Raw genomic sequence first — 14,003 nt, 5'->3', positions numbered from 1 at the left:
GTCTGAGATTGGAAACTCGTCTTAAGGGGCATCATGGAGGGAGGCACACTTGCCAGTAATTGTCAGCTGTGGCTCAGTGGGTAGCACTCTCGTCTCTGAGTCAGTAGGTCGTGGGTTCGAGTCCCACTCCAGAGACTTGACCACAAAAATCTAGGCTGATACTTCAGTGCAGTAGTGAGGGAGTGCTGCACTGTCGGAGGTGCCGTCTTTCGGATGAGATGTTAAACCGAGGCCCCGTCTGCCCTCGCAGGTGAACGTATAAGATCCCACAGCCACTATTTCGAAGAAGAGCTGGGGAGTTCTCCTCAGCGTCTTCAGGCAATATTGATCCCTCAACCAACATCACTAAAAGCTGGATTATCTGGTCATTGCTGTTTGTGGGATCTTGCTGTGCGCAATTTGGCTGATGCACTTCCTACATTACAACAGTGATTACACTTCAAAAGTATTTAATTGGCTGTCGACACTTTTTGAAAGTACTATATAAATGCAAGTTCTTTCATTAATCTTTACAAGCTTTTTACTTGTATACAGTAGGAATATTTTTAATATCATCACCCAGATAGACAATGCCCTTCTTCAGCATTGTAGAGGTGCACTTGTTTTGTCTCGCTATGTACATCTGCTAGGGTTCACCAGTCTTCTGGAGTGTCTTCCAGCCCATGTCGCTGAACATTGCTGACTCCAATATTTATTCCCCGGGTGTACGGGCATTTTGTACTTGCTGCTGCTTCCAGAATACTGATATTTTCAGCTCTAATCATGGAAGCAGCAGAGATCCCTTTGGGCTCTTTACATTTTTAGCTCTGAGGCTATTTTCACCATGCCCAGCAAAGATTAAGGAGTGGTTGTTGTCAGTACACATGCATACTGGTCGGTGCAGCACAACCGCTGTTACAATCTGAACTGTTGCTTACGATGATTTAAAATATAATGGGCTGGATTTTCCCGTGAGCAGCAAACGAACAAACGGCTCCTGCCGTTTTTTTTAGACTTTTCCTGGGCTTCTGTGCAGTAAGTTCCTCTCATGGGGCCCTCAATCCAACACAGCCCCCTGGGCATCTGGGAGCTGTGCGAACGGGGCAAGCGGCTGTCTATCCCCTTAACAATCGGATTGATGAAGCATCGTTAACGAGCAGCGCAGAGACTGAACCAGGAAGTGTGAGTTAGAATAGTGAATTCAATGTCAAATCAGGTACAGAAAGCGAAATAGAGAGGGTAAGAAAGATTGAATGAAGAGACAGAGATGAAAGAAAAAGTAAAAAAAAAATTATAACATTTTTATTTTTAAAATGTCCGACAACAATTAAAGTCTGAAGGAATGAGCTTGTAAAAGTTAATTTTCAGTGCTTGGAAGGTCGTTTGGCAGTCATTAAGGCTGATCACGCCGTTAAAAGTGTCCTTTGATTTGAAATGACTCTGTACCTTTTTTTTCTGGCGAGATTAGTCTGTAGCCATCAGGCCAGTGCAGGAACTTCATCGTTCCATTCATTTGAACGGGGAAGCCAGACGGCGAGATGTCGTTCTCACGGAGCTTACGGCGGAGGATCGCACCTATTGTCTTTTGTCTTCTGAATTCCACATCTTTATCTTTTAATCTCCTTCCCTTTTCAGTTAGAAACTGAAGAGAATTGATGAATTTAGCCCGTCTGCCTGGCTCTATCCATCCAGTCAGACACTGGGTATGTGGACATTGTCCCAAGTGTCCACACATACGTCAATAAACACAACATTGCTGTGGCTTCACTGGGAGGGAGTGCAATTTTCAAATTTCTTTTTTTTTGTTATTAGTTTCTTGTTGGTTTCCAATACTGTTTGTGAATGGAACCCCTTCCCATAAATTGCTGTTTACTCTTAACAATTAATGCTTTATCACCATGGTTACGTTTTCACCAGACTTGACCGGTAACATACTTTTAACAGACTGCCAGCTCCTCGCAAAACTTGGCTTAATTAAAAATCACAAGTGTTAATACGCAGATGTGAGGCATGGTAACCTTCATTATTTAGGTGTCAGCCGTGGCTCAGTGGGTAGCACTCTCGCCTCTGAGGGTAGAAGGTTGTGGGTTCGAGTCCTACTCCAGAGACTTGAGCACAAAATCCAGGCCAATGCTCCCAGTGCAGTGCTGAGGGAGTGCTGCACTGTCAGAGATGCCATCTTTCAGATGAGACATTAAACTGAGGCCTCAGGTGGACATAAAAGATGCCATGGCACTATTTTGAAGAAGAGCAGGGGAGTTCTCCCCTGGTGTCCTGGCCAATATTTATCCCTCAATCAACATCACTAAGACCCAGATTATCTGGTCATTATCACGTTGCTGTTTGTGGGACCTTGCTGTGACTACACTTCAAAAGTACTTCAATGGCTGTAAAGCATTTGGGACGTCCTGAGATCGAGAAAGGCTCTATATAAATGCAAGTTTTTTCTTTTATTATTGTTTCTTGGACATTTTCAGCAAACTTCATAATTGACTTGTTTTTCTCCAGAAATGATTGCAAATGGTACATTTGTCTTGTGTCTGTCCAGAAAGTTGCTGAGATATGATTTGGGTGCTGACATCGCTTTGAGCATATGTGTTTCTGTTCGGCCATTTAAAGCTCTCACTCTTTTTTGTATTGCAGGTCTATTTAATAGCAGTAAATCTGGTCAACTTTGCCATTTGCAAAAGTTTCCACAATTCTAAGGCAGCAAAACCTGCTAATAGCTTTAGTGGTACTTTTTTTAAAATATCCTTCAAGGTTTAATGTTTATTTTTTAAATAGTAAAAGAGACAGAGCTTTTGAGTCAACTTTGCACAGCTTCCTAGTGAGTATAATCTGTGCTTTGGTTTAAATGCTGCTTCTACCTTTTGGGTTTCATCTCACTTAAAATACTTTGCTTTGAATTTGCTGTTTTAACCTAGGCAGGTGGGTTTGACTGAACTGATGTGGCCATTTCCTTACAGGACAGTCGACACAACATGTCGAGACCCTTGCTGACGAGGTCACCGGTCTCTCCGCTCAACAATCAAGGGATCCCGACGCCAGCACAGCTCACCAAGTCCAATGCCCCAGTGCACATTGATGTGGGAGGTCACATGTACACCAGTAGCTTGACAACGCTAACTAAGTTTTCTGATTCAAGGTAAATGAGTTACTGCGTGAAAAAATAATATAATGCGACATATGTTCGTTTTTTAAAATTAGTTATAAAATATGTCCAGAGCAAACCGACCTATGAAATTGCGACAGAACTTACATTTATATAGCGCCTTTAATGTAGTAAAACGTCCCGAGGTGTTTCACAGGGAGCGATTATCAAACAAAATTTGACACCGAGCCACATCAGGAGATATTAGGACAGATGACCAAAAGCTTGGTCAAAGGGGTAGGTTTTAAAGAGCGTCTTAAAGAGGATAGAGAGGCGGAGAGGTTTAGGGAGGGAATTCCAGAGCTTAGGGCCTAGACAGCTGAAGGCACGGCTGCCAATGGTGGAGCGATGGAAATCGGGAATGTGCATGAGGCCAGAATTGGAGGAGCGCAGAGATCTCGGAGGGTTGTAGGGCTGGAGGAGGTTACAGAGATAGGGAGGGACGAGGCCATGGAGGGGTTTGAACACGATGATGAGAATTTTAAAATCAAGGCGTTACCAGACCAGGAGCCAATGTAGGACAGCGAGCACAGGGGTGATGGGTGAACAGGACTTGGTGCGAGTTAGGATACAGGCAGAAGAGTTTTGAATGGGCTCAAGTTTACGGAGGGTGGAAGGTGGGAGGCCAGCCGGGAGATCTTATCCTGACTGAATATGGAGTTTATGGTCCAGTTCGATTTACATGGTATATTCCAGCATAGAGTTGCCACAAATGAACACCAAGTTAACGGTCGTATTTTTCGAAGGTTTTTTGTTATTGTCTTACGCCATAGCTGAGTGTAGGCAGGAGACCTGCTGCTATATGGTCAGTCTACAATGGTGTCAGCCGTGGCTCAGTTGGCAGCACTCTCGCCTCTGAGTCAGAAGGTTGTGGGTTCGGGTTCAAGTCCCACCCTAGAGATTTGAGCACACAATCTAGACTGACACTCCCAGTGGAGAACTGAGTGTCTGCACCGTCGGAGGTGCCGTTTCTCAGATGAGACGTTAAACCGAGGCCTCATCTGCCCTCTTAGGCGGACGTGCAAGATCCCATGGTCACTATTTCGAAGAAGAGCAGGGGAGTTCTACTTGGTGTCCTGGCCAATATTTATCCCTCAACCAACATCAATGAAGAAACAAATTATTTGGTCATTATCTCATTGCTGTTTGTGGGATCTTGCTGTGCGCAAATTGACCGCCACGTTTTCCTACATTACAACAGTAACTACACTTCAAAAAGTACTTCATTGGCGGTGAAGTGCTTTGGGACGTCCTGAGATCGTGAGAAGCACGATATAAACTGTTGGGAGTGCCGGAGGCATCCCGTCAGTCCCAGTTATTCTAATAGCGTCTGCACAGAGGGGTGGGCACAAGAAGTTTGACAGAATCTCCCAAAGTAGGAAAGAAGGCCACCCACCTGGATTGACCTGCTGCACCCTACCAGGCCCAGGAATTTTGAGACTGCAGTCTTTAAAGGCGAAGGATACTCTCATCTGTGGCACTCACTCATTTCCGGCCCAGCTTTGTCCTTCAAGCATATTTAAGACATTTTTCATCTACTCAGGATCATAGAATGGTTACAGCACAGAAGGAGGCCATTCAGCCCGTCGAGCCCGTGCTGGCTCTTTAGCAATCCAACTAGTCTCACTCTCCTGCCCAAACCTTCCTTTAATACCAAAAAGGACATCCTTCCAAACAGCTGTTATTTCAGGTTAAATGGTGGTCCTGGCTCAGGTTCAGTAGTGTGTGTCTCCATTGACCCAACCAGAAGCAGTATCCTTTCTCTTCCCAAATGACAATTGCAGACATTCAGAAATTACTTCCACCTCCGTAACATCGCCCGTCTCCGCCCCTGCCTCAGCTCATCTGCTGCTGAAACCCTCATCCATGCCTTTGTTACCTCCAGACTCAAGTGTTCCAATGCTCTCCTGGCCGGCCTCCCAATTACCACCCTCCGTAAACTTGAGCTCACCCAAAACTCTGCTGCCCGTATCCTAACTTGCCCCAAATCCCGTTCAACCATCACCCCCTGTGCTCGCTGACCGACATTGGCTCCTGGTCTAGCAATGCCTCGATTTTAAAATTCTCATCCTTGTTTTCAAATTGCTCCAGAGCCTCGCCCCCTCCCTATCTCTGTACCCTCCTCCAGCCCTACAACCCTTCAAGAACTGTCTTCTTAAACTCCTCTCCCCTGCCCCCAGCACCCTCACCTCCAACGACAAGTGCGAGGAGCTCATAAATTCGTCACTAAGATTGAGACCATCCGTTCAGCTGCCTCTGCCGCTTCCCTCCTTTCCCCTAGCCCACCGAGCCAAACTTCCCCCACGGTTGCCCCCTTCCCTAGCCCTGAACTCGCATCTTTCTCTAGTTTCTCTCCTATCTCTCCTCATGACCTCTCCGAGCTCATCTTGACCATGAGACCCACCTCCTGCTCCCTCGACCCTATTCCTACCAAACTTCTGACCACCCATCTTCCATTTCTGGCCCCCATGTTAGCTGATATTGTTAACAGTTCCCTCTCCTCAGTTACTGTCCCACTCCCCTTCAAATTTGCCATCATCACCCCCTCCTCATAAAACTCACCCTTGACTCCTCTGTCCTTGCAAACTAACTCCCCATCTCCAACCTCCCTTTCCTCTCTAAAGTCCTTGAACGTGTTGTCTTCTCCCAAATCCATGCCCATCTTTCCCGCAACTCCATATTTGAATCCCTCCAATCAGGTTTCCGCCCCTGCCACAGTACTGGAATGGCCCTTATCAAAGTCACATCCTATGTGACTGTGACGATAGTAAACTATCCCTCCTCATCCTTCTCGACTTGTCTGTAGCCTTTGACACGGTTGACCACACCATCCCCCTCCAACGCCTCTCCTCCGTCGTCCAGCTGGGTGGGACTGCCCTTGCCTGGTTCCAATCTTATCTATCCAGTCGTAGCCAGAGAATCACCTGCAATGGCTTTTCTTCCTGCTCCCGCGCCATTATATAAGAACATAAGAAATAGGAGCAGGAGTAGGCCATGCGGCCTCTCGAGCCTGCTCCACCATTCAGTAAGATCAAGGCTGATCTTCTACCTCAACTCCACCTTCCTGCGCTATCCCCATATCCCTTGATTCCCTTAGTGTCCAAAAATCAATCTTGAATATACTCAATGACTGAGCATCCACAGCCCTCTGGGGTAGAGAATTCCAAAGATTTACAACCCTCTGATTGAAGAAATTTTTCCTCATCTCGGTCCTAAATGGCCGACCTCTTATCTTGAGGCTATGACCCCTAGTTTTAGACTTTCCAGTCAGAGGAAACAGCCTCTCAGCATCTACCCTGCCAAGCCCTCTAAGGATTTTATACATTTCAATGAGATCACCTCTCATGCTTCTAAACTCCAGAGAGTATAGGCCCATTTTACTCAATCTCTCCTCATAGGACAACCCTCTCATCCCAGGAATCAATCTAGTGAACCTTTGTTGCACCGCTTCTAAGGCAAGTATATCCTTCCTTAGTTAAGCAGACCAAAACTGTACACAGTACTCCAGGTGTCACCAGAGCCCTATATAATTACAGTTACCTCGAGTCCCCCAGGATCTAACCTTGGCCTCCTCCTATTTCTCATTTACATGCTGCCTCTCGGCTGCATCATCCGAAAACGCAACGTCACTTTCCACATGTACACTGACCCAGCTCTACCTCACCACCACCTCCATCGACCCCTTCACTGTCTCTGATTTGTCACACTGCTTGTCCGACATCCAGTACTGGATGAGCAGACATTTCCTCCAACTAAACATTGGGAACACCGAAAAAATTGTCTTTGGTCCCCTCCATATCCTCCGTTCCGTAGCCACCGACTCCATCCCTTTCCCTGGCCACTGTCTGAGGTTGAACCAGATCGCTCGCAACCTTGGCGTCCTATCTGACCCTGAGATGAGCTTCCGACCACATATCCGCTCCATCACCAAGACCGCCTACTTCCACCTCCGTAACATCGCCCGTCTCCGCCCCTGCCTCAGCTCATCTGCTGAAATCCTCATTCATGCCTTTGTTACCTCCAGACTGGACTATTCCAATGCTCTCCTGGCCGGCCTCCCATCTTCCACCCTCCGTAAACTTGAGCTCATCCAAAACTCTGCTGCCCGTATCCTAACTCGCTCCCAAGTCCTGTTCATCCACCCCTGACCTACATTGGCTCCCGGTCCAGCAACGCGTCAATTTTTAATTCTCATCCTTGTGTTCAAATTTCTCCAGGGCCTCGCCCCTCCCTATCTCTGTAACTTCCTCCAGCCCCACAACCCTCTGAGATCTCTGCGCTCCTCCGATTCTTGCCTCTTGCGCATCCCCGATTTTAATCGCTCCACCATTAGCGGCCGTGCCTTCAGCTGCCCAGGCCCTAAGCTCTGGAATTCCCTCCCTAAATCTCTCCGCCTCTCTACCTCTCTCTCCTCCTTTAAGACGATCTTTAAAACCTACCTCTTTGACCAAGCTTTTGGTGACCTGTCCTAATATCTCCTTTTGTGGCTCGATGTCAAATTTTGATGGATAATCGCTCCTGTGAAGCACCTTGGGACGTTTTACTATGTTAAAGGTGCTGTATAAATGCAAGTTGTTGTTGTATCAGCCAAGTGAATGAGTGACTGCTTCAGAATTTCAATTGAATTGAAAGTATCTCTTCCCATAAAGTATCCTGCCTCTTAAGTGTTTCTTAAAAGTATTTTGCACATTAATATGCCTTTATTAGAGACTAGGGAAGCTGGGATTGTTCTCCTTGGAACAGAGAAGGTTAAGGGGAGATTTAATAGAGGTGTTCAAAATCATGAACGGTTTTGATAGAGTAAATAAGGAGAAACTGTTTCCACTGGCAGGAGGGTCAGTGACCAGAGGACACAGATTTAAGGTAATTGGCAAAAGAACCGGAGGAGAGATGAGGAGAAATTTTTTTACATAGTGAGTTGTAATGATCTGGAATGCACAGCCCGAAAGGGCGGTGGAAGCAGATTCAGTAGTAACTTTCAAAAGGGAATTGGAAAAATACTTGAAGGAGAAAAATTGCAGGGTTATGGGGAAAGAGCAGGGGAGTGGGACTAATTGGATAGCTCTTTCATAGAGCCGGCACGGGCACAACGGGTAAAATGGCCTCCCTCTATGCTCTATGATTCTGTTAGTACAATGCACAACATGAGAGCTAAAGGCTTTACAAATCACATGTGACGTGGCCTGACATTAACTTACGAGCATCGTTTGTGCAACTTTATGCTATTTCGTATTCCTTTTTGTGAAATGTCACGTCCCATTTGTGCTGCCTCCAATAACTTGTAATCCGTTTTAGAAAATGTATCTTTGAGTATCGAGTATTGAGGTCCGACCTTGAGTTTTCTGTTGACTTGTTGCAGAATTGGCCGACTCTTCGATGGCACTGAACCCATTGTCCTGGACAGCCTCAAGCAACATTACTTCATCGACAGGGATGGTCAGATGTTTCGTTACATTTTAAACTTTCTTCGAACATCAAAACTCCTTATTCCTGATGATTTCAAAGTAAGTTGGCAAATTCAAAAACCTGTGCGAATATATAAAGGCGCATTTGGAGTCAGGTAATGGTAAATGAAAGAAAGAACTTGCATTTATATAGCGCCTTTCATGACCTCAGGGCGTCCCAAAGTGCTTTACAGCCAACGAAGTACTTTTTGAAGTGTAGTCACCGTTGTAATGTAAGAAACGCAGCAGCCAATTTGTGCACAGCATGATCCCACAAACAGCCGTGTGGTAATGGCCAGATAATCTACAGCCACCCGTAGCAGTGTCCAAAAGTGACAGTGTTATTTGGGTGTTAGCTCTGTAATAGTCCAGAATCGACTATTATGTATATTACTGTTACCTCTAGGCTTGACTGTTCCAATGCTCTCCTGCCCAGCCTCCCATCTTCCACCCTCCATAAACTTGAGCTCGTCCAAAACTCTGCAGCCCGTATCCTAACTCACACCAAGTCCCGTTCACCCATCACCCCCTGAGCTCGCTGACCTACATTGGCTCCCGGTCCAGCAATGCCTCGAATTTAAAATTCTCGTCTTTGTGTTGAAATCCCTCCATGGCCTCGCCCCTCCCTATCTCTGTAACCTCCTCCAGCCCTACAACCTTCTGAGATCTCTGCGCTCCTCCAATTCTGGCCTCTTGCACATCCCCGATTTCCTTCGCTCCACCATTGGCGGCCGTGCCTTCAGCTGCCTAGGCCCTAAGCTCTGGAATTCCCACTTCTCTACCTCTCCCTCCTCCTTTAAGACAACAACAACAACCTGCATTTATACAGCATCATTAACGTAGTAAAAGTCCCAAGGCACTTCACAGGAGCAATTATCAAACAAAATTTGACACCGAGCCACATAAGGAGATATTAGAACAGATGATCAAAAGCTTGGTCAAAGAGGTAGGTTTTAAGGAGCGTGACCAGACACCCACTGCAACCTCCTGGGGATTTTCCAAACAGACGTTCAATGTTTTTAGTGTTAAGGTGAAAGCAGACACTCCTATCCACACTCAGGAGTGACGCAACTTGCAGACCCAGTGAAAAACATGGAGCTCGTTTCAGTTTTAACAGCGACGGAAATCAAAATAAATTGCTCTTTAAGCAATCACACCATTGTCATTCCTGATGAGCAACGCTTGTCAAACGCACATAAGAAATTTTTTTACGCAGTGAGTTGTTACGATCTGGAATGCACCATCTGAAAGGGCGGTGGAAGCAGATTCAATGGGAACTTTCAAAACGGAATTGGATATATACTTGAAGGGGAGCAAATTGCGGGGCTATGGGGAAAGCGCAGGGGAGTGGGACTAATTGGACAGCTCTTTCAAAAAGCCGACACAGGCACGAGGGGCCTAATGGCCTCCTTCAGTGCAGCATGATTCTATGTAAAACAGGCTGCCGATTGGCTATCGCTCGTTTTACACTCGCACAAAGTCACAATTACACCCACTGTTTTTATAACAGTGCATAACATAAGAGTGAAAGTTACTGACCATTATGATCAATGAAAAGAAGGTATTTCTTTTTGCTCCATTAATGTACTGAGCCAAGCAATCAGGAAAGATTGAACCGTCTGGGGCTCTTTTCTCTGGAAAAGAGAAGGCCGAGGGGTAACCTGATAGAGGCCTTTAAGATTATGAAAGGGTTTGATAGGGTAGAGGTAAAGATGATTCCACTTTGGGGGGAGAGCAAAACTCGGGGCCATAAATGTAAGATAGTCACTAATAAATCCAGTGGGGAATTCAGGAGAAACTACTTTACCCAGAGAGTGGTTAGAATGTGGAACTCGCTCCCACAACGAATACTTGAGGCAAATAGCATGGATACATTTAAGGGGAAAATAGTTGAACACATGAGGGAGAAGGGAATAGAAGGGTATGCTGATAGGGTTAGATGAAGAGGGGTGGGAGGAGGTTCACGTGGAGCATAAACGCTGGCATAGACCAGTCGGGCCGAATGGCCTGTTTCTGTGCTGTACATTCTATGTAAAAAGTGTGGTAGAATGTTTTTTGCAGAATTAGGCTTATTCCAATTGTGAGTTTTTAATTCTCTTTTCTCTCCTCCCTCCTTCCTTTATCTGAGAAATTACGAAATTGAAAAGGACATTCTTATTAGCGTTTCTTTCTATACAGGAATTAGCTAACCAAAACAGCACTGGCCTTACAATTCACTGGTCAGACTACAATTAACGTATTGTTTTCAGTGTTGGTCACCACCCCAGTGAAGAGCAACAATACCGGGGGATCCACATATGAAGCAGATGAGCTATTAGGAAAAATTATCGAAATGTAAGCTTTATAGTCTAGACAGAAGAAGATTAAGAGGAAACCTTATTGAAGTATACAGAATCATAGGATCACACAGCTCAGAAGGAGGCCCATCGTGTCTCTTTTGGAAGAGCTATCCAATTAGTCCCACTCCCCCTGCTCTTTCTCCATAGCCCTGCAGATATTTCCCCTTCAAGTGTATATCCAATTCCCAATATCCAATTTAATATATGAAATATTAAATGGTATAGAAAAGACAAACTCGGAATATTACTGCTAAGTAAGTCAGGAAAGTAAGATAGTAGGGCCAAAGAACATAAGTTAGTGCAAAGTAGTTTTAAAACAGATATTGGGAAGAATTTGTTTACTTAAATGTTGATGATTTTTTTTTGGAACAAAGTGAATGTGCAATGTGTAGCAAGCAATGAAAAGTAGAAATTTGGGATCTGGTTTTGAACCAAGCCAGACCTGCGTTAGAGTACAAAAGCTAAAGCTTTATAAATCACTGGTTAGGCCTCAGCTGGAGTATTGGGTCCAATTCTGGGCACCGCACTTTAGGAAGGACGTCACGGCCTTGGAGAGGGTGCAGAGGAGATTTACTAGAATGGTCCCAGGGATGAAGGACTTCAGTTATGTGGAGAGACTGGAGAAGCTGGGGTTGTTCTCTTTGGAGCAGAGAAGGTTAAGGGGAGATTTAATAGAGGTGTTCAAGATCATGAGGGGTTTTGATAAGAGTAGATAGAGAGAAACTGTTTCCATTGGCGGGAGGGTCAGCAACCGGAACACACAGATTTAAGGTAATTGGCAAAAGAACCAGAGGGGAGATGAGAATTTTTTTTATGCAGCGAGTTGTGATGATCTGGAATGCGCTGCCTGAAAGGACGGTGGAAGCAGATTCAGTGGTAACTTTCAAATGGGAATTGGATAAATACTTGAAGTGGAAAATTTTGCAGGGCTGTGGGGAAAGAGCAGGCGAGTGGAATTAATTGGATAGCTCTTTCAAAGAGCTGGCACAGGCACGATGGGCCGAATGGCTTCCTTCTGTGCTGTGTGATTCTATAAGCCCAAATCTTTGGGATGAAACTCTCCTTTCCCTGCTGTCTCTAAGGAAATAAACTTGGATCGTTTCGGCAGAATTACGAGCAAGACGCAATGCTGCGACGCTGAACATGAAATCCTGCACAGCCACACGGATACTTGCTGAGGGAAGTTGAAACATTCATGCTGATTTGTTCATCAAAAAGCTGGGGTTAAGATGCATTATTGGGGGCAACGTAGACGGATCTTTACTCTGCATGTGGCCGTGATATACCTGACCTGGGAGTACTTGATGTTGACACTGGGTGACAAAATTAGGATAGTGTTTTATTCGCCAGTAATCTCTGTCACATTAATAAGATCAAAATTTTAACGTAGAATTGCTTTTTGGGCACATTCTGGAACTTGCAGGGAATTCTCATCAAGACAGTTTGAAGATGGAAGAACATAGGAACAGGAAGAGGCCATTCAGCCCCTCAAGCCTGTGCCGCCATTCAATTAGATCACGGCTGATCTGTATCTCTCCATTTACCTGCCTTGGTCCCTTAATAACCTTACCTAACAAAAAAATCTAATAATCTCAGTTTTGAAATTTTCAATTGACCCCCAGTCTCAACAGCTTTTTGGGGGAAGAGAGTTCCAGATTTCCACTCCCCTTTGTCTGAAGAAACGCTTCCTGACATCACCCCTGAACAGCCTGGCTCTAATTTTAAGGTTATGCCCCCTTGTTCTGGACTCCCCCCACCAGAGGAAATAGTTTCTCTCTCTCTCTACCCTATCAAATCCTTTAATCATCTTAAACACCTCAATTAGATCACCCCTTAATCTTCTACACTCTCGGGAATACAAGCCTAGTCTATGCAACCTGTCGTCATAATTTAACCCTTTTAGCCCAGGTATCATTCTGGTGAATCTGCGCAGCACCCCCTCCAAGGCCGATATATCCTTCCTGAGGTGCAGTGCCCAAAACTGAATGCAGTATATCCAGGTGGGGTCTAAACAGAGCTCTGTACAGCTGCAGCATAACTGCCATCACTTTGTATTCCAGCCCCTTGAGATAAAGGCCAACGTTCCATTAGCCTTTTTAATTATTTTTTGTACCTGTCCACTAGCTTTTAGTGATTTCTGTACGTGAACCCCTAAATCTCTCTGCTCCTCCACAGTTCCCGGCTTCTCACCATTTAGAAAATACTCTGATCTGTCTTTCTTAGGTCCAAAGTGGATGACCTCACACTTCCATGCATTACCATAAGATTATATCGAGCATGATTGCAAAAGGAAGTTATTTCTGTCTCTTTCTCTCCATCTCTGGATGGAGATGACCTACTTTCGGATGAGACGTTAAACCGAGGCCCCGTCTGCCCTCTCTGGTGGACGTAAAAGATCCCACGGCACTATTTTTGAAGAAGAGCAGGGGAGTTCTCCCCGGTGTCCTGGGCCAATACATATCCCTCAACCAATATCACTATAACAGATTATCTGGTCATTATCACATTGCCGTTTGTGGGATCTTGCTGTGCGCAAATTGGCTGCCGCGTTTCCTACATCACAACGGTGACTACACTTCGAAAAGTACTTCATCGGCTACAAAGCGCTTTGACACGTCGTGAAAGGCGCTATATAAATGCAGATTCTTTGAATATCTCTGTTCACAAATGCCTAGTTAACCTGTATCTCTGCCGTCGTACCAGAACAAAAAGACCCCTTTAACATCCGGATTAACTTACAAATATTGAGCCCGTGGTTTGGTGTGGTTGCGAAGGTGTTCCCAATCCAAATCTAAATTTGGCCTCTTTGTAATAGGGGAGTTGAAGGTTTACATAAATCCGGATTTTCGGCAAAATTCATTTGAGTTTTCTGTTTGCACATACTGGGGTAGATTTTGATCTTCACTGCCTGGATGGTAATCTGTCTGGACAGATCAGCTGTCCGTTATAGATCCCACTTGATTTTCATTCCAGATCATTGCCCAGGCAGTGAAGATGAACATTTAAACCCACTGGAGATTTTTTTATTTTCATTTCCTACCTCCGATTATGAGTGTACACGGTGCTACGTTGACAGCTAAACACTAAGAA

General features: G+C 45.2%; 1 protein-coding gene across 3 annotated transcripts in view; it reads left to right on the top strand.

Annotated features, from left to right (window-relative positions):
* The window catches only part of kctd1 (potassium channel tetramerization domain containing 1), a 155,811-nt gene that overhangs the window by 127,331 nt on the left and 14,477 nt on the right, over positions 1-14,003 (top strand). For all 3 annotated transcript variants that reach the window (XM_067977883.1, XM_067977870.1, XM_067977875.1), the window contains 2 exons: positions 2,946-3,124; positions 8,490-8,634. In XM_067977883.1, the coding sequence (XP_067833984.1) occupies positions 2,946-3,124; positions 8,490-8,634 (324 nt within the window). The remainder of the gene's footprint in view (positions 1-2,945; positions 3,125-8,489; positions 8,635-14,003) is intronic.

This window comes from Heptranchias perlo, chromosome 3, assembly GCF_035084215.1.
Source record: "Heptranchias perlo isolate sHepPer1 chromosome 3, sHepPer1.hap1, whole genome shotgun sequence".
Classification (NCBI taxonomy): Eukaryota; Metazoa; Chordata; class Chondrichthyes; order Hexanchiformes; family Hexanchidae; genus Heptranchias; species Heptranchias perlo.
The sequence above is the reverse complement of the archived record's forward strand: the minus strand, read 5'-3'. Positions and strand labels throughout refer to the sequence as shown.